Here is a 20,246-nt window from a genome sequence, read left to right as displayed (position 1 = left end):
TGATGCTACTGAAAAATGCAAAGAACGTATTTTGAGATTTGGAAGATCTACACATCACAAATACTGTATAAAATGTAAGAAAAATACAACGATAATACCAATTCAATGTATTTTCTGTATGGAACATTATTTCCCAGTTTATGTGGAGAAAGCTCTTCGCAGCACTGAACTGAGCTGTGGTTTGGTTGGTGTTCTAGCCCTAAACACGCTGTATGGCTACAACCTGTAGTCAAGCCGCTCCAATGCCGTTGCAGCAGGTGCAGCCAAGGGCAGAGACACAATCGAAGAAGCGTGTTTTCAGAGCCTTCAAAGTTCATTTCTACCTAGAACGCAAGTTCTTCCCACTCAAGTGTTAACTGAGCCTTTGGTTTGCTGTCACACAGCAGGTGTGCATCGTACAAGGTGGCACAGTCCTGGGGATGGCACGCAGCTCTGCGGTTTCTCATTCCTCCCACAGCCGTTTCCCAGTTCCGGTTCCGGTAGCAGCAACTGAGGCTATTGTATAGCACGGGTTTGGGATAGACTTCTAGATGAGGCCGGGACTGCGGGCTATGCTGAATAAATCCATGGTTTAAATTATCTTGAGTAGATTGCTTACAGTGCAAAATGGACCAAGTTCCATTTTAACAAGGTCACATTTCCCTCCTCACAATCACAAATTTTATAGCAGTATTTTCTTCCTCAGTTTCTTTCTTTTTGTTATTTTTCTTCCTTTTTTGAGGGCCATACCAGGCATGGTAGCACATGCCTTTAATTCCAGCACTGGGGAGGCAGAGGCAGGCGGATCTCAGTGAGTTCGAGGCCAACCTGGTCTACAAAGTGAGTTCCAGGACAGTCAGAACTGTTTCACAGAGAAACCATCTTGAAAAAGAAAAAAAAAGAAAACAAAACAGAAAAAGGGGGAGGGCCACTCTATGTTTTGATTTGGCCTGAACCTCTCTATGTAGCCCAGGCTGGCCTCAAACTTAGAGCAATCCTCCTGTCTCAGCCTCCAAAGCACTAGGATCCTTGTTGGTTCTAAGCTGATATGAAACCCTGTCTCGAAAATCAAAAAAAAAAACCAAAAAACAAAAAAAACCAAACCAAAGACTGTAGCATTGTTTATGGATACATGTGATTTTATTACAAACCCTTTCTTTTGGCATTAGTTGGTTACAGTGAGTGTGGCCCCGCAGCTCTGCCCGGCAGCCGCAGTCCCTGCTCACCTCCACCACCACGCACAGCCTCGCACACACCTGTCCCGAGGAGCGGATTCTGCGGGGCTGGGTTAAATGTTGGCAGACTACAAAAGCAGCAGTTCCTTTATGGGAAGACTTGACCCTCCCCTCCAGTGACCTTGCTTTAGAAGAACTGATTTCTTAGAGCTAGTCTGAACAGCATCAGCACACAGGAGTATCATACTTAGTTCTTGTTAAAAACAGCACCTGGGCAACAACTTTAGCGCACAGGCAAGGGATGGCCGCTCTAGGTTTACACTCCTGCGCTAGAGGCCTTTAGAGAGAAAGCAGCGTCCACTCCGTCCACACGCTCTCGCTGCTATACACTCGTTGGCATGTCACTTTCTCGGCTGTGTTTACTCTGAAGGGATCTTCCAATATATCTCCAATATTCCTTTCTTATAGTGTCCTTTTCTTTAGCTAGGATCTCACATAACTGAAAATGAAAAATAAAAATGATTCAAGTAAATGTTTAGCTCAACCTCAAGGGCATATGGCAATTTAACGTATTCAGGTCACATGCAAAAACCGCACAAGGGTTACATTACCAACGCGGTACTGCCCCAAACAGAACAACCCAAGAAACTATATAAAAAGTGGCACCAAGAGCAGTGGCAATGGGCAAAGCCCATTCTAGGACACTGTTGCGTACACTCACCTCTAAGGCTTTATTAAGAATGTCCTCCTTGTTGTCACACTGGTTTTCCAGCATGTCTTCATAGATGTCCACAAGAAAGGCGATCAGGTAGGGGGAACTGTGACTTGGTTGTAAATCAAGCAATTGATTTAAAAGATTAGGGTATCTGGAAAGACCACGATCCTGCAAAATCCTAAAACAAAACAAAACTCCATGATGAGAGAGCACACACAAATAGGAAAAAAGAAAGAAAGCCCTGAGACAAAAGAAGACGACTTGTCAGGAACAAATGAGGCTGGAAAAAGAAAGAATTGTGAGCTATGTGGGCCTTGTCAATGGTGATTTAAAGTTGAGTAAAATTAATTTCAAATCCAATGAAGTGGGACTGGGGAGGGAGTTCAGTTGGCAGAGGCTTGCCTAGCATGCACGGCCCTGAGCTCAATCCCAGCAATAAATAATCGAGGCATGGTGATGCATGCCTGCAATCTCAGCATTTGGAAAGTGGAGGGAGAGAACATGAAGTTCAAGGTCGCCTTCACTTTATAGTCTCAGTCTGAGAACAGCCTGGTAGACATGAGATCATTTTTAAAAGATTTAAAGCAATCATTTATAACTTAAACTACTTGACACACACAATTAAAGTAGAAAAGAACTCTTTCGTAAAGTTAAAAAGAAAGGAAAGAGCAGGAGAGATGTCCCTACTTCTTTTTGAGATGGTTCTTCAAACCTTTGGCTATTTAGGGGTCACAAGTCCTGGCGCATCTCCAAGTGTACCTGGGCGCCGTGCCATGCTCTCTGGCCATGTGAAGGGCCAGGCCTGGGAAACCTTCTTATTTTAAGAGTAAGACTTGTCACTGGACACTGGTAGTAGAAAGACTGGCCACACATGTAAGTAACTTGTCAAGTTTATTCTGCCCTGCAGGAATATACAAGAGTGTGTATTCCATCCTGTGACATAAACTCTAGAGGCTTCAGCAAAACACTAGCAGAGTTATAAATACTATTACAACACATCAGCATTGCTGGGTACTGCTCTAAAAACTGTTGATGTGTGCCCAGAGATGAAAAGGGGAAAGCAGAGGGCACAATGCCAAGGGACCGTGAGCATGCTTTGCTCCTACTAGTAGATGTACCAACCCAGGAAATTCCTTGGCATTCTTATGGAGGACATTCCATGATGTTGCTCATAAGCAGCCTGGTGGTTCTCTTACGAAAAACCAGCAAAAACAGCCTCTTACCCTTTCAAGTAGTTCCACGCACTTTCATTGTGTGGTACTAATTTGATCATTTCCAGAGTATACCTGTAAGGAAAAAAATATTATTTTAAATATTTAAAGGAATATTTTTTTTTTTTTTTTTGGTTTTTCGAGACAGGGTTTCTCTGTGGTTTTGGAGCCTGTCCTGGAACTAGCTCTTGTAGACCAGGCTGGTCTCGAACTCACAGAGATCCGCCTGCCTCTGCCTCCCGAGTGCTGGGATTAAAGGCGTGCGCCACCACCGCCCGGCTTAAAAGAATATTTTAAAACCAAGCAGACACGGTTTTAGAAACACGGGGTGGACCTGACATCTTCTCTTGAGCCCACTACTTATTTGGGCCAAGATCAGATTCTTGAGTGTGGTGGTGCTCACCCGGAATCCCAGCACTCAAGAAGCTGAGGCAGGAAACTCTCAAGTTCAAGACCAGCCTGGGCTACAAAGCAAGGCCCATTCTAAGAAGCAGTTGGGGAGCATTGCCTCAGAGGTGAAGAGTACTTGCTACTCTTGCAGAGGATCAGTGCCTCACAACCTCCCAGGACTCAGGTTCCAGGGGATCTGCTGCCTTCTTCTGACCTCCATGGGCACCAGGTATCCATCATACAGAGACATACATTTGGACAAAACACTCACACACATACAATAAAATAAATAAATCTAAAAAAAATGTTAAAAACCAAAACTAAAACAAACACCAACTATGCATGCTCAGAGCGTGAAACAGACACTGAAACAAAATGAACAAGTAAGGGTGTGAGGGCAGAGACTACTACTGTTTACCGACATAAAACTCTCTCCAGCTGCACGTGCCTACTTCTTACAGCTTTGCATACAGCAGCTCTTGTATATGCTTGCCTGCTTGCCTGCCTGTGTGATTTTACCACAAAAGCTAGGAGCGTCATTCAACACCTATAGTCAATGGACAGAGCTACTCCACACTTGGCCAGCCAAAAACACAACATGGAGTAACATGGCATTTGGTTAGTAACGACTAACTAAAATTCAAGAATTTAGTGAAGGGGGCTGGAGAGATGGCTCAGAGGTTAAGAGCATTGCCTGCTCTTCCAAAGGTCTTGAGTTCAATTCCCAGCAACCACATGGTGGCTCACAACCATCTGCAATGGGGTCTGGTGCCCTCTTCTGGACTGCAGACATACACACAGACAGAATTTTGTATACATAATAAATAAATATTAAAAAAAAAAGAATTTAGTGAAAATAGATCCAAATGAAATTTCCTGGCATTATGAAACTGGACTTCATAATCTCTAGAACCAACGAGTCAAGAAATTGAAGGGGCTGCAACACAGAGATGTACCGCATTACATGCAAATTTATCCCTGAGTGCTGCTTCCCAAATCTGCCCCATTTGAGCTCCATGAGGGCAGGACTGGGCAAGTCTTGACTCTGCAGCATCTGAGTGCCTGAGACGTGACCGGCACACACATTTTTAATAATGAAGGAATAAGTGAAGGCAGATACTAACTGGACTTCTCTTTCCAACACAGCACGATCACTGTAGCCAGTGGTATTAGAAATGACGAAATGTCTTTGGTTCCAGACAGAGTTATTTCTCACATCCTCTTTGAGAAGCTGGTCTACATACTGTAGCTCATTATCCCAAAGTCGAAATTCCTAAAAGTTAAAAAAAAATCCACTCATAAATGTCCTATCATTTATAACCACATGAACAAACAAAAACAAGCAACACGTCAGCAAAGTTAAATAGCTAAGCCTGGAGACAAGGGGACCCCAGGATTCAGAGAGTGGAGGCAGGAGGATTAGAAATTCAAGCTCATTCTCAGCTATGTAAGTTCAAGGCCACCCGGGCCACGTGTAAGACACTGTCTTGAAAACAAAAGAAAAAAAACTGAGCACAGATCCCACAAAGTCACAATCTAAATAAACAGAAGTCATCAAAATTTAGATGGGAAAACAAGCAAAAAATAATAATAACCAAACTAGTAAAAGACTGAGTAACTTTACAAGCACACAAATGAATGCAATTTGGTATTAATACACAACACTGAATAGAAAGCAGCATTATAAAATGCATACGTAAGCAGGGGTGGGGGCACAGACCTGTTATCCCAGTATTCAGGAGGCTCAGGCAGGAGGATCAAGAATTTGGGGCTAGGGCGGTGGTGGCGCACGCCTTTAATCCCAGCACTCGGGAGGCAGAGGCAGGCAGATCTCTGGGAGTTTGAGGCCAGCCTGGTCTACAAGAGCTAGTTCCGGGACGGGCACCAAAGCTACAGAGAAACCCTGTCTCGAAAAACCAAAAAAAAAAAAAAAAGAGCAGGCTAAGGTATTTGGGCTGGAGAGATGGCTCAGAGGTTAAGAGCATTGTCTGCTCTTCCAAGGGTTCTGAGTTCAATTCCCAGCAACCACATGGTGGCTTACAACCATCTGTAATGAGGTCTGGTGCCCTCTTCCGGCCTGCAGGCATACACACAGACAGACTATTGTATACATAATAAATAAATATTTAAAAAAAAAAAGAATTTGGGGCTACCTTGGGCTACAGATTGAATCCTTGTCTCAAAAACAAAATATGTAAGCAAATTTTTAAAAGCAAATGCATGATAAAATTACCTTAAAATACATGTAGAGAAATACACAGAATGGTATGGAAGTTTCACTTTATGATTAGGGCATTTTTATTTCTTATTGGACAATAGCAAGAGTAAAAACTTCAGTAAGCTTGTTCCTGATTTTAAAAGTCACATTGAAAATAAGAAACTAAGGGAACATTTGGTGACGAATTCTGTGCTGATGAACGATGGAAGTGAGCACTATTTGTGTGGGCCATAAACAGTGAGCACGCCTAAGTCCTGCCGACTGTCCCCAAGCACCATTGCTTGAGAAACACTGGCTTATAGGTTTTCCTTTACTTTTAATCTTATGTGTATGAGTGTTTTTATTGCATCCATGTCTGCGTATCATTATGTATGAAGGCCAGAAAAGGGCATTAGATCTCCTGGGACTGGAGTGGAGTTACAGACCAGTTGTGGACTGAAGCTGGCAATCAAATTTAGGTGTTTGCAAGGGCAGCAAGAGCGCCAAACCACTGAGCCTTCTCTGCAGCCACCGTCTCACAGACTTCCACGGGTGTGTATGTCTCACTTTCAAACTGAAGACATGGTCTTCTTTTTCTTTTTGAGATAGGATCTTACATAGCCCAGGCTGACCTTGAGTTCTTGATCCTCCTGCTCCCATTTCCTATGCGCTGGGAGTATAGGCATGTGACATCACACCTGACAGGATATACCTCTTTCCATTTTATTTAGCATAAAAAATGTACAGATTTTCTCCAGTTCTCAGACTTCACTTGTCTCTTATTATAGTTGAAACTAATCTTGCCTTCTAAAAATTGGGTTGAAAACATGAAACCACACATATTGAATGTAAAAATAGAAGAAACATGAAACCACACATATTGAATGTAAAAAGAGAAGAAACTTTATAATAGTTATAGGAACTTAAAAGCGACAATGTAACTCAAGGGTCTCTTGTACTCCTGTCATTCGGAACCTCTGAGAAATCAGTAAAAAACATAGAGCATAAGGTAGCTTTTCAAAGACACTCGTAATACTGTATTTAAGTTGTTGTGGTAGGTAGGGGACATGGGTGTGTGTGTATTTGTGTGTAACACACAGTTTTATGTAATTACAATTTTCTTTTCTATTTGCTTTTGTTTTTGACACAGGGTCACACTATGTCTCCCAGTGTGGCACAAAATTTGCTATGTAGACCAGGGTGGCCTAAAACTCAGAGATCTGCCTGCCTCTGCCTCCTTAAGTGCTAGGATTATAAATATGAAACCATCATACTTAGCTGATTACAGTTTTCAATAAAAATAAAAAATACTAGGGCTTGGGGTATACCAAGCTCATAGACTGCCTGGCATGCATGAAGCACTGGGTTCAATTCCACTAGCACATAAAATTGAATGTAGTAGAATCCCAGCACTTGGGAAGCAAAGGTAGGAAGGTCAAAAAGTCAAGATCACCATTCAGACGCATACTTAGACCCTAAGGAAGGCAGTACCTGAATGACCCACTGTCGATGCTGCCATGCATGGTAATTCTTCGCATCCTGATTAAGAATATCGGCAATGAACTCCAGCTCTTGAGAGGGGTCTTTTAGCCACTCCACTAAGACTCTCCGATGGTGCCTAAGAAAGAAGGGGGAAAGCTTAGATTAGCCCCAATGGCACGTCAGCTACAGGCTGCATGAGGTGGTGCACTGGGCGTTCAAGAAGCACAAATTCTCAACACTGCCAGAAAGAGATTAAGTGACAGAGAATGCCAGCACACTGGGAGCCAAGAGGCACAGTGACAGATGTGCACAAGCAGGTATGACTTCTCTCCAACCAGACCTGCAAGGACAGTAAGCTTTCAAAGCCTAGGACTTTTGTGCAGGATTCTGAAGCACTGCACATAGATAACGAGAGATGTGAAACTAGCCCACCCAGTTTAATGACTCTATTGCAAACTAGTCAGCTATCACTATGTTCAAATGTCACCTACAGGAGACTTCCCTCTACCAGTCTGGCAGAACTTACTTACCTCTGCCCCAGAAAATACATAACTAGAACAAGTTACAACTTTGTCACAAGACAGTTTCTGTGTTAGAAAAATACTTGTGTTTTATACCGGGTTCCATTTTCAGTTTTGCTTGCTCTAAAGTTACACACACCTAAGACTCTAAGATGCACTGGGAGGCTTGGTAGCTGGCTCAACACTAGAGCATCTGCCTATGTGTGGCTCTGGGTTTCATCCTCACATGACTAGGAAAAAAACAGAATCACAGTGGAAACACATACCTGTGAATAGTCTAGAAAGATCTCTGGTTTATACACTACAAATTGCATGTGTGTGACATGTACTGGAATAATACCAATCTTTAAAAAAACATTATAGTATTTATTATACTAATGAGGAGTGCCATGAAAAAGGAAAGTTCAATGCCCAATTAATAACCTACACTACATGGGTAAAAAAACCTAAAAAATTCATCTCACATATATGAAAATGGGAAGATACGATCAATAAAAAAAATCCTAGATAGTGGGAACAACCTAAATGCCCTCAACTAAAGAACGGATAGGAAAATGTGGTACATTTATACAATGGAGTACTATACAACAGAGAAAAAGAATTACATCTTGAAATTTGCAGACAAATGGAGCTAGAAAACATCAAACTGAGCGAGGTAACCCAGACCCAGAAAGGCATATTATCATATGTACTCACTCATAAATGGTTTTTAAACATAAAGCAAAAAAAAAAAACCAGCCTAGAAATCACAATCCTAGACAATAAAGAGAACCCTAAGAGAGACATACATAGATCTAATCTACATGGGATGTAGAAAAAGACAAGATCTCCTGAGTAAATTGGGAGCATGGGGACCTTAGGAGAGCGTTGTAGGGGAGGGGAGAGGCAGGGAGGGAACCAGAGAAAAATGTAGAGCTGATAAAATCAATATTTAAAAAAAAAAAAGGGAAAGAAAAAGAACATCCTGGGTAGAAAGACTTCTAGATTTATTATTAAAACTCTCCCAGGGGGCTGGAGAGATGGCTCAGTGGTTAAGAGCATTGCCTGCTCTTCCAAAGGTCCTGAGTTCAATTCCCAGCAACCATATGGTGGCTCACAACCATTCGTAGTGGGGTCTGGAGCCCTCTTCTGGCCTGCAGACAGAACACTGTATACATAATAAATAAATAGATAGATAGATAGATAGATAGATAAATAAATAAATAAAATATTAAAAAAAAACTCTCCCAGTCACTGACTATTAATAACAGTTTCTTATCCCAGGGTTCTGTAAGTTTTACAAAACTGACTTCTCAGAACAAAACAATACAGTATTTCCTTAATATTCTGTGATCTAAAGAGGAATAGTTTACATCAGAGTTTCGCAATAAGAACTTAATAAAAGAAGAAACTGAGTAGGGTGGCCTTTAATCTCAGCACTCAGGAAGCAGAAGCACGTGGACCTTTGCGTTCAAGGCCAGCCTAGTCTACAAAGTGAGTTCCAGGACAGCCAGAGCTGTTACACAGAGAAACCCTGCTTTGAAAAACCAAAAAACAAAAGAAAAACACAGAAAAACAATACAAAACAGGACCTGCTATAGAATATGATTTTAAGATGTGTTACATTTGTCTATGCTGTGGAACATTTGTTTTAAGGATGCAAAGATGTGTTGTTGCATTCTTTCATGTTGCACTTGTTTTAACTCTGTAAAGCTGTGTTACTCTGCCTGTCTGAAACACCTGATGGTCTGAAAGAGAGCTGAATGGCCAATAGTGAGGGCTGGCAGGCAGAGTATGACTAGAAGAAGAAGAGAGAAGAGAGATCAAGGAGTGAAAAAAGAAGGGGCCAGCCACCCAGTCACACAGCCACCCAGTCACACAGCCAGCCACGGAGTAAGAATGAAAGTAAGGTTACAGAGGTAAGAAGAGGAAAGAGCCCAGAGGCAAAAGGTAAACAGGATAACTTAAGCAAAGCTGGCTAGAAACAAGCCAAGCTAAGGCAGGCATTCACAAGTAAGAAAAAAGCCTCTGCGTGTGTTTATCTGGGAACTGCGTGGCAGACCCCCAAAAGAGTAAAACAACCAACAACATTTTGGCATTCCAACGTGGGGTCAGAGTAAAAATTCCCCAACTACAGCACCAATTAGTTAGGGTACAGGACTTGCATTCTCATCTTATGTAGTATGAAAGCCAGCAATGTGGACAATTTCAAATGTATCCCAACACTGCTGGGCGCTCAGCAGCGGCTGGCTGGATCTGTGCTCTGGTTCTGCTAACACTGGGTGACGGATGTTACAGCGTCTGCAGTATCCAGACAAGAACCTACTTCTCTTTAGTGAAAACTAAATGTACTTAACACAATACCTGAAATACTTGTATTGTATTACTTTTGATTTTTATATAAAAGCATCTTAACAGAGTATCTTTACAACAAGGTCTAAAGCAGAAATCTCCAACCTCCCATGATAGCTACGAATGGAGCCCAACACATCTGTAACGACCACACCATGCTGGAATGTCGAAAGGGTGGACACTGGGTCTAAAATTTCTAGCTAATCTCTTTTCTGGCTTAAAAGAATCTTTTGAATTGTTCCTTCCTCCTTCTGATTGTTCTTGTTTTGCTTTTTCAGACAGTCTCACTGTACCCACTGGCCTGTAGCTACCTCTTCTGGCTTGACCCCAGAACACTGGGGTTACAATCATGTATCACCATGCCTGGCTTAACAATTATTTTATAACACAGATTTCTAAGGCATGCAACTGTCTGGTTTCACAGGGTACAGTGGTAAAGTCGCTTGTCTCAGCTTTTCTACAAAAGGAAATGTCTATAGCAACTCCCAGTTGCATGATTTGGAAAATCTTGTTGCATTATTTACTGTTAGATCGTTTATGTTTCAATTCTTTGAAAATTTTACATTTATGTCAGTTACATATTAGTTCATGATAAAATTGAATTACAAAAAAAATTACCCAGCTGAGCCAGATAGCAGCTCATGCTTGCTACCTCCTACATTTGCAATGAAGAGTTTCTCCTACAGCTAACCTGTGCCCAAGACTGCTCCCCATTCCAATCTTTATCCCAACTTTTATCCAAGCTCTCAGCTTCTTTCTTGGTACTAATCCTTCCCTCTCCATAAACACGTACTGGAGCCTGAACCCAGGGCGCTAGGATGCGAAGCACATGCTCTACCTCTGGCTTCCACCATCAGCTTCTACCCGTCTCTTGATCTTGATTCATCGGTGCTCTGCCCATCTGCTCCTTTCATTCTCCCTGAACGCCCTCATCCACAGCCATGGTTTCACTTCCAGGAAGCAGACAGTGCCCCATATCTATCAGTCACTCATACTGGCCCCACCCCAAAACCCTTTACCTCCTTTTAGTTTTCCTTAAGCTGACCAAACCCGGCTTGTGCAACACTGACCCCGCCCTTCTTCACCTCCCGTGACAGCGCCACTCTTCACCACGCAGCAGTCAAGCAGCAGACACAGACAGTCTTTCTGTGACTTGCTACGTTAGTTTTTCCTGTTGCTGTGACAGAACACCCATGACCAAGGCAGCTTATAGAAGGGAAAACCGGTTTATGTGGTCCTATGGCAGCAGAGAAATGAGAGCCCACCACCATCACGGTGGGGAAGCACAGCAACAGGCCTGGCGGCGAGAGCAGTAAGCCAAGAGCTTGAGCACAAAGCAGAGCACGCTGGAAATGCTGTGAATCTTTACCTCTCAGAGTCCACCCAGAGACATCCTTCCTCCAACACCACATCTCCTAAACCTTCCCAAACAGTGCCACCAAATGGGGAACAAGAGCTCTGTTCAAACACATAAGCCTACAGGGGACATTCTTATTCAAACCACCACACTCCCGTAAACGTCAAAACAGGCTACTTTTCTAACTTTCTCCCCAAGTTTATCATCCTTTCTCCCTACAGCTGGACCACATCTGATGGCCTGGCCTGAGCCTCCAAGACTGTAAACTTGGTACAGGCCACCCTCCACCCTGCTGTCACCATAAACCTGTGGTAGTTTGGATCTTGAATATTCCCCAAATGCCTGTGTGAGGAAGGCTTTGCCTCGGCCTGTTGAGCTCCTGGGAGATGGTGGCACCTTTAGGAGGCAAGACTTGGTGAAAGGAAGTGAGGTCACTGGGAGTGTGTCCTTGCAGGGCATGTCTGAACACAGGCTCCTTTGTCTCTCTGCTTCAGGTGCGATAGCAAGCAGCTTCCTTCTCCACAGATGCCCACCCCCACCATAATGTAGGCAGGCCTTAAGATCAGCCCAACAGCAACAGGCCAGCCAACCACAGTTTGGAAATCATGGGCCAAGCGAAAGCTTTTTTTCCTTACAAACTGATTACCTAAGTGTTACAGGCATAGAAAGCTGACTAACACAGCTTACAAGGCACAAACTTGATCACATCATTTCCTTAATTAAAATGCATCACCAGGTGTAGTGGTACATACCTATCTATAATCTCATGAGCATCACAAGTTCAAGGCCGGCCTGGTCCACTTACCCAGTTTCAGGTCAGCCATGGTTATACAACAAGGACCTATCTCAACCCCCACAACCCCTACTCCCCGATGAAAGTCAGGTCTCTGGGAGTGTGCCCTTGCAGGGGTGTCTGCACAGCAGCTCCTCTCTCCTCTCTGCTGCTGTTCTCTGCTCTCCCACAAGAATTCACATGGGATATACTGCTACAGAACGCACCCATGAAAACCCCGACCATCGTGTTTTTCACGATGCTCCTGAAAATAACTGGTTTTGTTATTCGCTCCCACTTTTAGACTGTTTCTAGTTTCTCTGTATCCACAAAACTAATAAACATTTTTAGATAAAAGAATAAAGCATCAAATATAAAAGTTATTTTATACTGACTAGAAAACAATTTTCATAATTTTCCCACTCTAGCAGTGCTGCTCCTAAGGTTGAAACTTATAATCCTACGAGGCAGGTTACAGTATGAATGTAAATAAGATGATAAAGAAATCTCAGCTCCCAGTGTCAAATGCCATTAGCAGAGTGACATACATCCTTCCTGCTTTCCTCTTACCAAACTTGATAGTTTTTGGGCTGTTCCTCAATTATTGCAGTGATGTAGTTCATTTCCTCTTGCAAATCCTTCTGAAGTGACCTCAAGAGAACTCTCCGAAAATGCCTATAGCAAAACAGCAAGCATTCACTCTGGTTACTCCTCTGGCTCTACAGCTCAATATATAGTGTATTTGCCTACCATGCATGAAACTGGGCATGGATGCATGTAGCTGGAATTTCAGCACCTGAGAGTAGATACAGTAGATCACAAATCATCCCCAGCTACCTACTGAGCTCATGGCCAACCTGCACTATACTAGATCCTTGTCTTAAAAAACAAAAACAGCTGGTGTCACCAAGCCTGATGACCTGAGATCAATCCCTGAGACCCACACAGTGGAAAGAACTGACTCCCAAAGGGCACTGTGATGTGTCTGTGCACTGTACACACAGACACAAATGTAAGTTAAAAAATTAAAAATACCCCTTTCAGCAATGTATTAAAGGACATGCAATTGTACTACAAAACATGGAGAGCACGAAGTATAACTCATTTGTTGTAGAAAGAAGTACAGCTAACTCTGCAACTTTTAGAGGAAGAATTATGTTGACAATGCAAAACCAAACAGTAGCACAGTGTTATATTGTACACAGAAGTTAATTCAAGAAAATGGAAAGGGACTCTGGTGGCACAAAAGAATGGGGCAGATTGCTATTTTTCATTCAACAGACTTTAAGACAAATATGTGAATTATTATTTTGATGAAAATTAAAATTCAGTTAAAAATGGAGTCATGGACTCAAACCTGAGTCCTGCTAGCAATAAATATTAATGACGTCTATTACTTACCACACTGTATAGTTGGCTGCGTTTAACTCAATAGCATCCCGGGTGAGCTTAAAGGCTCGTTCGCTTCTCTCATCGCGCTGCAGAACAGCTCGGAAGTAATCGTAAACATCTCTAACTGGAGACAGGACACACAAGGACCACGGTTTAAACCACTGTACTTACACACATGGATTATCTGCATGTGCATCATTTATTCCAGGAAGCAAACACAGTCAAACAGTTGGGAGGCTGGGCTGTTTTAATATTATATTATTAATTTTTTGAGATAGTGTCTCATGTATACCAGGCTAGATTAAACTTGCTATATAACTAAGGCCGGCTTTGACTCCTAATCTTCCTGCTTCCCAGGAGCTAGGGTTACAGCTGTGTACCATGTCAGCAGAGGCAAATGACCGTGAGTGCCACTCGGACAATACTCAATGTCACAGACACAATACATGCGCTCCAGAAGACTAATCATGCTTACCACATGTATTATAGGCTAATGCCAAACTAAATCTCTCAAATACCTTATGTAAAATTCATGTTATAACCGATCTAAGTCTTCTTAATGGTTATATGGTTCAAGCTTTATTTTTAATCTATTTATCTCTGGGATACACAGGTGGTTTCCTTGATCTTGATGATTCAAAATGGGTGCATATTTTAACAACTGATATTCTTGGTGCTGACTATGAGCCAAACACTGTCGTGTGTCTGTAAGAAATTCACTCTCTGGATCACTTGCTTTCACTGTCCTCATTTACATTTCTCTATGGGTGTCGACGACAGAGAGGTTAAATGGTGTTCATGGACAGAGATCCAGTAAAATGAACATGCCAGAATTTAAGCCAGGTAGTTGAGCTCCAAAGTCTCTGCTGTTAATCCTTGGCACATAACTTTTTTTAAAAAAGACTTATTTTTATTTTCATTTAGTATGATTGTGTACTCAGGTATCCATGGGTGCCAGAGTCCCTGGAACTGGAGCTACAGGTGGTTATGAGCGCTGAGGAAGAATTCAGGTCCTTCCTTTGCTCTTGTCTGCATGGCATCTCCTTAGCACCTCCCTTACGTCATATGCTAGACCGAGGCCAGAACACATATTAAAAGTGGCACTCAGGAGGCTGAAGCCTCAGCTCAGCAGTTAAGAGTTCCTGCTGCTCCCACAGAGGACTTGGGTTTGGCTCCCAGCACCCACATGATAGCTCACAACCTGCAATTCCAGTTCTAGGGATTTCTATGCCATCTTCTGGCCTCCATGAACACTTGCATGCATATGGTGCACAGACACACATGCAGACAAAATAGTCATCTGTATAAAAGTAAATCTTAAAAGAAAAACAGCTTTAGTATCAGTTATAAGACTTGACTACTTTCTAATTTTTACAGCTCTATCACACTGCTTTCCAAACATGTCAGCCATCTGAGAACTACTATGTGCCTTTAAAATGGATGGAGCTAAGACAGCTTCAACTTTAGACACCACTTTATTCCTAGGTCTAATAGGCAATTATTTATTTTTCATATCTTTGGTCCTTAATAATAATAGATTTTATTTAATGGCTAATGGATTTTCATTTTCTGTAACTGTTCAGTTCATATTTTTTAATGTTGTCTCTTCATTCTTGTCTAAGAGTTCCTTATCCAATTCTGATTAGCAGTCCTGCTTTCTATAACGTATCTTTTCCCATAATGTTACTTGCTTTTTAACTCTGGTTCTGCAACTCTGGAAGTTTTACACTTTGGTATATTTACCCTCCAATTTTTGATAGGTTTAATTTATTGTCAACTTGAAACACCTAGGAAGCAGGAACTTCAACTGAGAAAATACCTCTGCCCAGTACTCAGGAGGCAGAGGAAGGTGGATCTCTGTGAATTCAAGGCCTGATCTTCACAGTGAGTTCTAGGCCAGTCAGTGCTAACGTGAGACTCGGTCTCCCTCCTGTCCCCAAGAAACCTTACAAAGCTGAAAATGTTGGAGGTTTACATTTCTCATCACTAGTGAGGGAGACATTTTTGTGTATTTCTATTTCTTCTAAAAATATGGGAGATATTTCAGAAAACATTTGCATATAATTATATACTCTGAAATTTTCCTTAATGTCGAGTATTTTATATCTAATCTCATAATGCTTACATCACAATAAGATGTATGTAGCATTTTCTTTGCTTATCCTGTTTACAGAGGGTTGACAATGTCTCCTGCTGTCTTCTGGGGATCAAATCCAGGACCCTGCATATACCAGGCAATGTTCTACAGAGCTACACTCTCACCCAAGCTGACTCTCTTACACTTGCATAGAGCTTATTTTTGTCTCAGAACATTAATTCATCTTTATTTACATGTTCATTAAGATATGAGAAGTGATATAATTATGCTTCTATCTTAATGCATAGCCAACAGGATCAAGCCGTTGATGAAAGCATGAAACACGCTTCTCAATCACACAGTAAGGCCTCCTATATACTGATGACTTACTTCTGATTTCTATACCAGTACGGCATGTTAACTGTTTGGTACTACATTTTCATACTTGATATTCGGCAACCCCCATACATTGTTCTTCCTTTTCAAACATTTCTTACCATAACTTGATAATCAGTAAGTAAATAAATACATGCTTTTTGCAAAAATTAATGATCTTAGAAAACAAAGTATTAACTGAAGGAAAAAATGCATACACATCTGAACATAAAAACACATAAAATTCTAAAAACAGCATTTCATTTCATCTATTTACGCTTTCCTAGAAGAACAATTAACATTTGCATGACCTCCCACTTACAAAACAGGTCATATTCGTGGTAAGAAAAGGCTACTTTGTCAAAGAAAAGGTCAGCACATGCATGTCAACTGAGGCCAACACCACACAGCTAAAATACATCGTAAAATGCTGGTACTTGAACAACTACAGCTTATTTTAAATAAAACAGTAACTTATTTGTTAAGCTCTAAATGCAAATTAAAAGCACAACCATACAATAGCTATTATGTATTATAATGTAACATTCATTACTTAGAATATTTCTATTCCTTCAACAAAGTATTAATACAAATGACAGAAAATAACATTAACTCACCAAAAGTAATTCAGATTCTCATTAAATAAAAATCTCTCTCTTTTCTTGCTATATGGTTGTAAATTTCAACTTTGTTAGAAGTTTAATTTACAGAGATTTTCCTAATAAACACAAACTTACATTTCTCACTGTAGATGATCTGGACCACTGGATTAGGGCCGTCATTCTGTGGTACTGGGTCTATATCAGCCCATTCTGCCCTGTCCCTGAAAACAGACATGTTCCCCATAATTATACTCAAACGTGTTAGAAGAAAAGCAATTCTAGTCTTGTTGTATTTTTAATGGCAGCAATCACTCATTCAAGCTAGTAACTTACTATAATGACTGGATTCTTCCAGGCCCACCTCTGCCACTTTGTTTTACAAAATTTTAAACTTTTAAATACAAAATGGAAGCGATCTTTGAATTAAGGGGGAAAAGGGGGGTAAGAGGTAGGAGAGATGGCTCAGCAAATAAAATCACCTGTTGCTTTTGCAGAGAGCCTGAGTTCGGTTCGAAGCACCCACATGAAGACTTGAAATTATAATTCTAGTTCCAGGAAATCTGATGCCCTTCTTTGACCTTCAAGGGCTCTTGCAGGCACAGGAGCACAGACATACACCCAGGCATACAGATAAAACAAAATATGTACTTTTTACAAGAATTAACGAATCAATAATTTCAAATGTATGGTGTGGCAAAATGGTGTCTTCTAAAAAGTACCCCAAGTTTTAACTTAACAACCAGTCTCACGCATTCATTTAGTAAGATTCTGGAGTTAGTATTTTTAAAAATTCGAATTTGACTAGGACATTTTAAACTCAAAGTAGGGCTGTGGATATATCTCAGGAGGTAGAATTCATGTGCAAAGTCCTAGGTGTGATGTCCCAACACACACACATCAAACTAAGTACCACTAGTTATCTGTATCCCAGAGGGGGGGCTCCAGTGGACACTGGCAGAGAGAGGACCCGGAGTAACGGGAAGGTGGCTGCCTAGCACGCGAGGTCTGCGAAGGCTCTGGAATCTGAAAACTGCCTAAGTTTCAGTATTAGCTTTACAACTTCCTGTGTGACATTAAGGACTTATTTCATCTCTCCGGATGTCCGTTTCTTAATATATAAAATGAAAGTACCAGTCAATATCTGAAGGTTATTTTGAAGCTGACTAAAGCATGCTGTGAGCATTCAACAACAGACACTCACGGAGATGTCCATGAACTGCCCAGTGTGACCACCCTTTACTTTCACCCCCCCCCCTTTTTTTTTTACTCTTACACTCTTTTCTGCTTCCCTGTACTAAACAGCTACTGACAGAAGAGATTTGGGGCACACGGTTAACCTTGAAATCGTATTTCTTATGTAAGAATACAGGAAAATGAGTGACCGGCTATATGAAACCTATAGCCTGGAAAGGGGCATGGAAAACACCACCGTTTAGTGCTTCAGATACCAGACAGTCACCTGAAGAACATAATTCCCAAATCAGAGAAAAGTTCCGAGAGCCATGGAACCCCACAACCAGTTTGAAGTCGCTCAGCTGCACAAACCTCTGCATCATGCCTTTCACTCATTCATAAAAGCGTGGCCAATGAGTCATCGAAAGGGCTGAGGTAGAACTACAGAAGACAGTAAGTACTTTTTCACAAGGATCTAGGGCACAGAGTCAGGAAAGAACGGGAGACATCGACACAGGCAGTGGCAAAGACGAGGGAAAGGCAAGAAAGTTCTCTCCTGCCAGCAGAAGCCATGGGAAGCCCTGACAGCGTTTCCCAAGAGCCAACCTAGCCTTTCCATTCAAATTATTCCGCAGCGGCGATCAGAAGTGCACCTTTCCGATGAGGGACGCCTATGGCATCCGGACGGCACTGCGGGATCACGGAAGGGTCACCGCACCCGAGCTTCAGGGGAGCGACGCCGCAGCCTGCCCGCACCCGGAGGGCGCCCCCGTCCGCCCGGCTGCAGCATCGCGCGCATCTCAGCCCCGGCGATGCAGCTGAGCCCGGGCCCCCAGCGCCGCGGCCCGCGGGAGGGCGTTACCTGTACAAGACATAGGTGGGCGAGTCCAGGCTCAGAAACCCGTCGTCCATAGGAGACGCCGCCGCCTCCTCGGCCTCGGCCGCCATCTCCTCTTCCTGCGGCTGTTGCGCTGGCGGCGGAGGAGGCGGGGGCGGCGGCTGCTCTGACTGCCCGGTCTCGCCGCCCGGCCCGGATTCTCCGACCCCCTCGGTGGCCGCCATCTCGCCTCCGTCCGCAGCAGCAGAGGTGGTGGAGGCCCCGCCCACTCCGTGCCCGCCCCGTCCCCGGCGTGGCCTACTTCCGGTTCCTAGGGGCTTACCATAGAGGCGTGGGGTAGAGGGCCCGGCCGGGAGGCCTGGCCTGGCCAGTCTATCTACTGTACTCGCTGCCCGGGTTCCAGGGTCCCTTCCCGACTGCAAGTCTTCACTGAGACCTTTAGGTGGCTTTTAAGAATTAGCTGCTTTTTTTTTTCCTTCTTCGGATAACTTTTCTTTAATTCTTCTCTTTTGTTTCTTTGCAACACACGGGATGGAACCCAAAGACTTGCACATGCCAGGCATGTGCTCTACCACCGAGCTACTTCTCCAGTCCCCGCCGCTCCCTTCTTTAGACCCTGCAAACGGTCCACAGACAGCCCCGTCCCCTCCCTTCAGGCTTCCACTTTAACCTTGAAAGGACCTTTATATTCTTTCACGCATTAAACCTTTTCCTATGCTAGGAGTTTATATAAATCAGATTTTTATTGTATTTCTCCACTCAGACTGCGTTCCTTCCCTCTCACTCGCCAGAAGGGAGAGAAGAACGATCATCGATGGCCAGAGGCAGCTGCAGAGAAACAATCCCTAAAGCCAGCTTCGTGCTCAGGAGGGAAAGCGGAATTGTACTAACCCAGGGGTTTTGTCTTTAGAAATTAAGTTTGGGTTCAGTGCGAGTAATACTCATGTATGTTAGCGTGTGCGGGGCAAGAGAAGCACCTTTGTAAATGCCATAGAGAATAGTTACATTCAGTAACAAATATTTACTACCAATTAGGTACAAGGTTCACTGGCAGCAATGCAAAAATCCAGTGCCTGACCACAGTCTAGTCCAGGGAGGGTTCTTAAATCAGGATTGGTCGAGGCAAAGCAGAAAGAAAAGAAAGAAAACAACGTCTTTAGAAGCAGATTGTCCTTTAACTAGAAAAATGAAGGGTTGCAGTGGGGCCTTGGAGGTTTTATAGAACAGAAAAGGGAACTTTAGGAATGGAAGATTCCATCTGCGGGTCTGTACACAGACACACACACATACACACACACCCTGTGGGTCTAAAAGTGGTAGGTCCCAATAGAAGTTGGTATGTGATCGAAGCCATGGGTATTACTAGTCAAATCAACTTTCCTGTCCTGAGTTTCTCAGCCCAACTGAGGTTTTTGGACTATTAGGCCTTCACTGTAGGCATTGAGTATAGAGGTGGATCTGCTCCACCTTGCTATTCCTGCTCCTTCAAAGGAGATTGGCAGGAGGTTCTAGGAAGTAGCTATGTGCAGGATGAAGTTGTTGCCTCCCCTTTCCCATTTTGGAGTGAAGTATAGAAGCATGTGAAAAATAAATTCAGGGAGATCAGTATTCACTGAATTTCCCTCCTGGTGCTGTTCTGGGTTTCTGTCTTTTATTTCT

At 42.8% G+C, this 20,246-nt stretch overlaps 1 protein-coding gene and 1 pseudogene across 1 annotated transcript; both read right to left on the bottom strand.

Moving 5' to 3' along the window:
• Nucleotides 1-1,104: 1,104 nt before the first annotated feature.
• Nucleotides 1,105-18,845, bottom strand: Fnta (farnesyltransferase, CAAX box, alpha). The gene is made up of 9 exons (XM_041673762.1): nt 18,612-18,845; nt 16,712-16,797; nt 13,532-13,646; nt 12,701-12,805; nt 7,159-7,285; nt 4,595-4,743; nt 3,093-3,155; nt 1,876-2,047; nt 1,105-1,653 (listed from the first exon to the last, which is right to left on the bottom strand). The coding sequence occupies exons 1-9, from the start codon at nt 18,809-18,811 to the stop codon at nt 1,537-1,539; spliced, it is 1,134 nt and encodes a 377-aa protein (XP_041529696.1). The 5' UTR covers nt 18,812-18,845; the 3' UTR covers nt 1,105-1,536.
• A 496-nt stretch (nt 18,846-19,341) lies between these two features.
• Nucleotides 19,342-19,530, bottom strand: LOC121462466 (annotated as a pseudogene).
• Between the last annotated feature and the right edge of the window lie 716 nt (nt 19,531-20,246).

The sequence above is a fragment of the Microtus oregoni genome, unplaced genomic scaffold, assembly GCF_018167655.1.
Source record: "Microtus oregoni isolate MIOR12 unplaced genomic scaffold, Mior012 000024F_ref0000369, whole genome shotgun sequence".
Classification (NCBI taxonomy): Eukaryota; Metazoa; Chordata; class Mammalia; order Rodentia; family Cricetidae; genus Microtus; species Microtus oregoni.
The sequence above is the reverse complement of the archived record's forward strand: the minus strand, read 5'-3'. Positions and strand labels throughout refer to the sequence as shown.

Excerpts from the sequence above, each read along its gene's own strand:
- Fnta (XM_041673762.1), bottom strand. The coding sequence starts at position 18,811 with ATGGCGGCCACCGAGGGGGTCGGAGAATCCGGGCCGGGCGGCGAGACC. Across the intron at positions 7,286-12,700 it reads CCCAAAAACTATCAAGTTTG|GCACCATCGGAGAGTCTTAG; the intron begins GTAAGAGGAAAG and ends CTTCTTTCTTAG. Across the intron at positions 1,654-1,875 it reads TTCTTAATAAAGCCTTAGAG|TTATGTGAGATCCTAGCTAA; the intron begins GTGAGTGTACGC and ends TTTCATTTTCAG.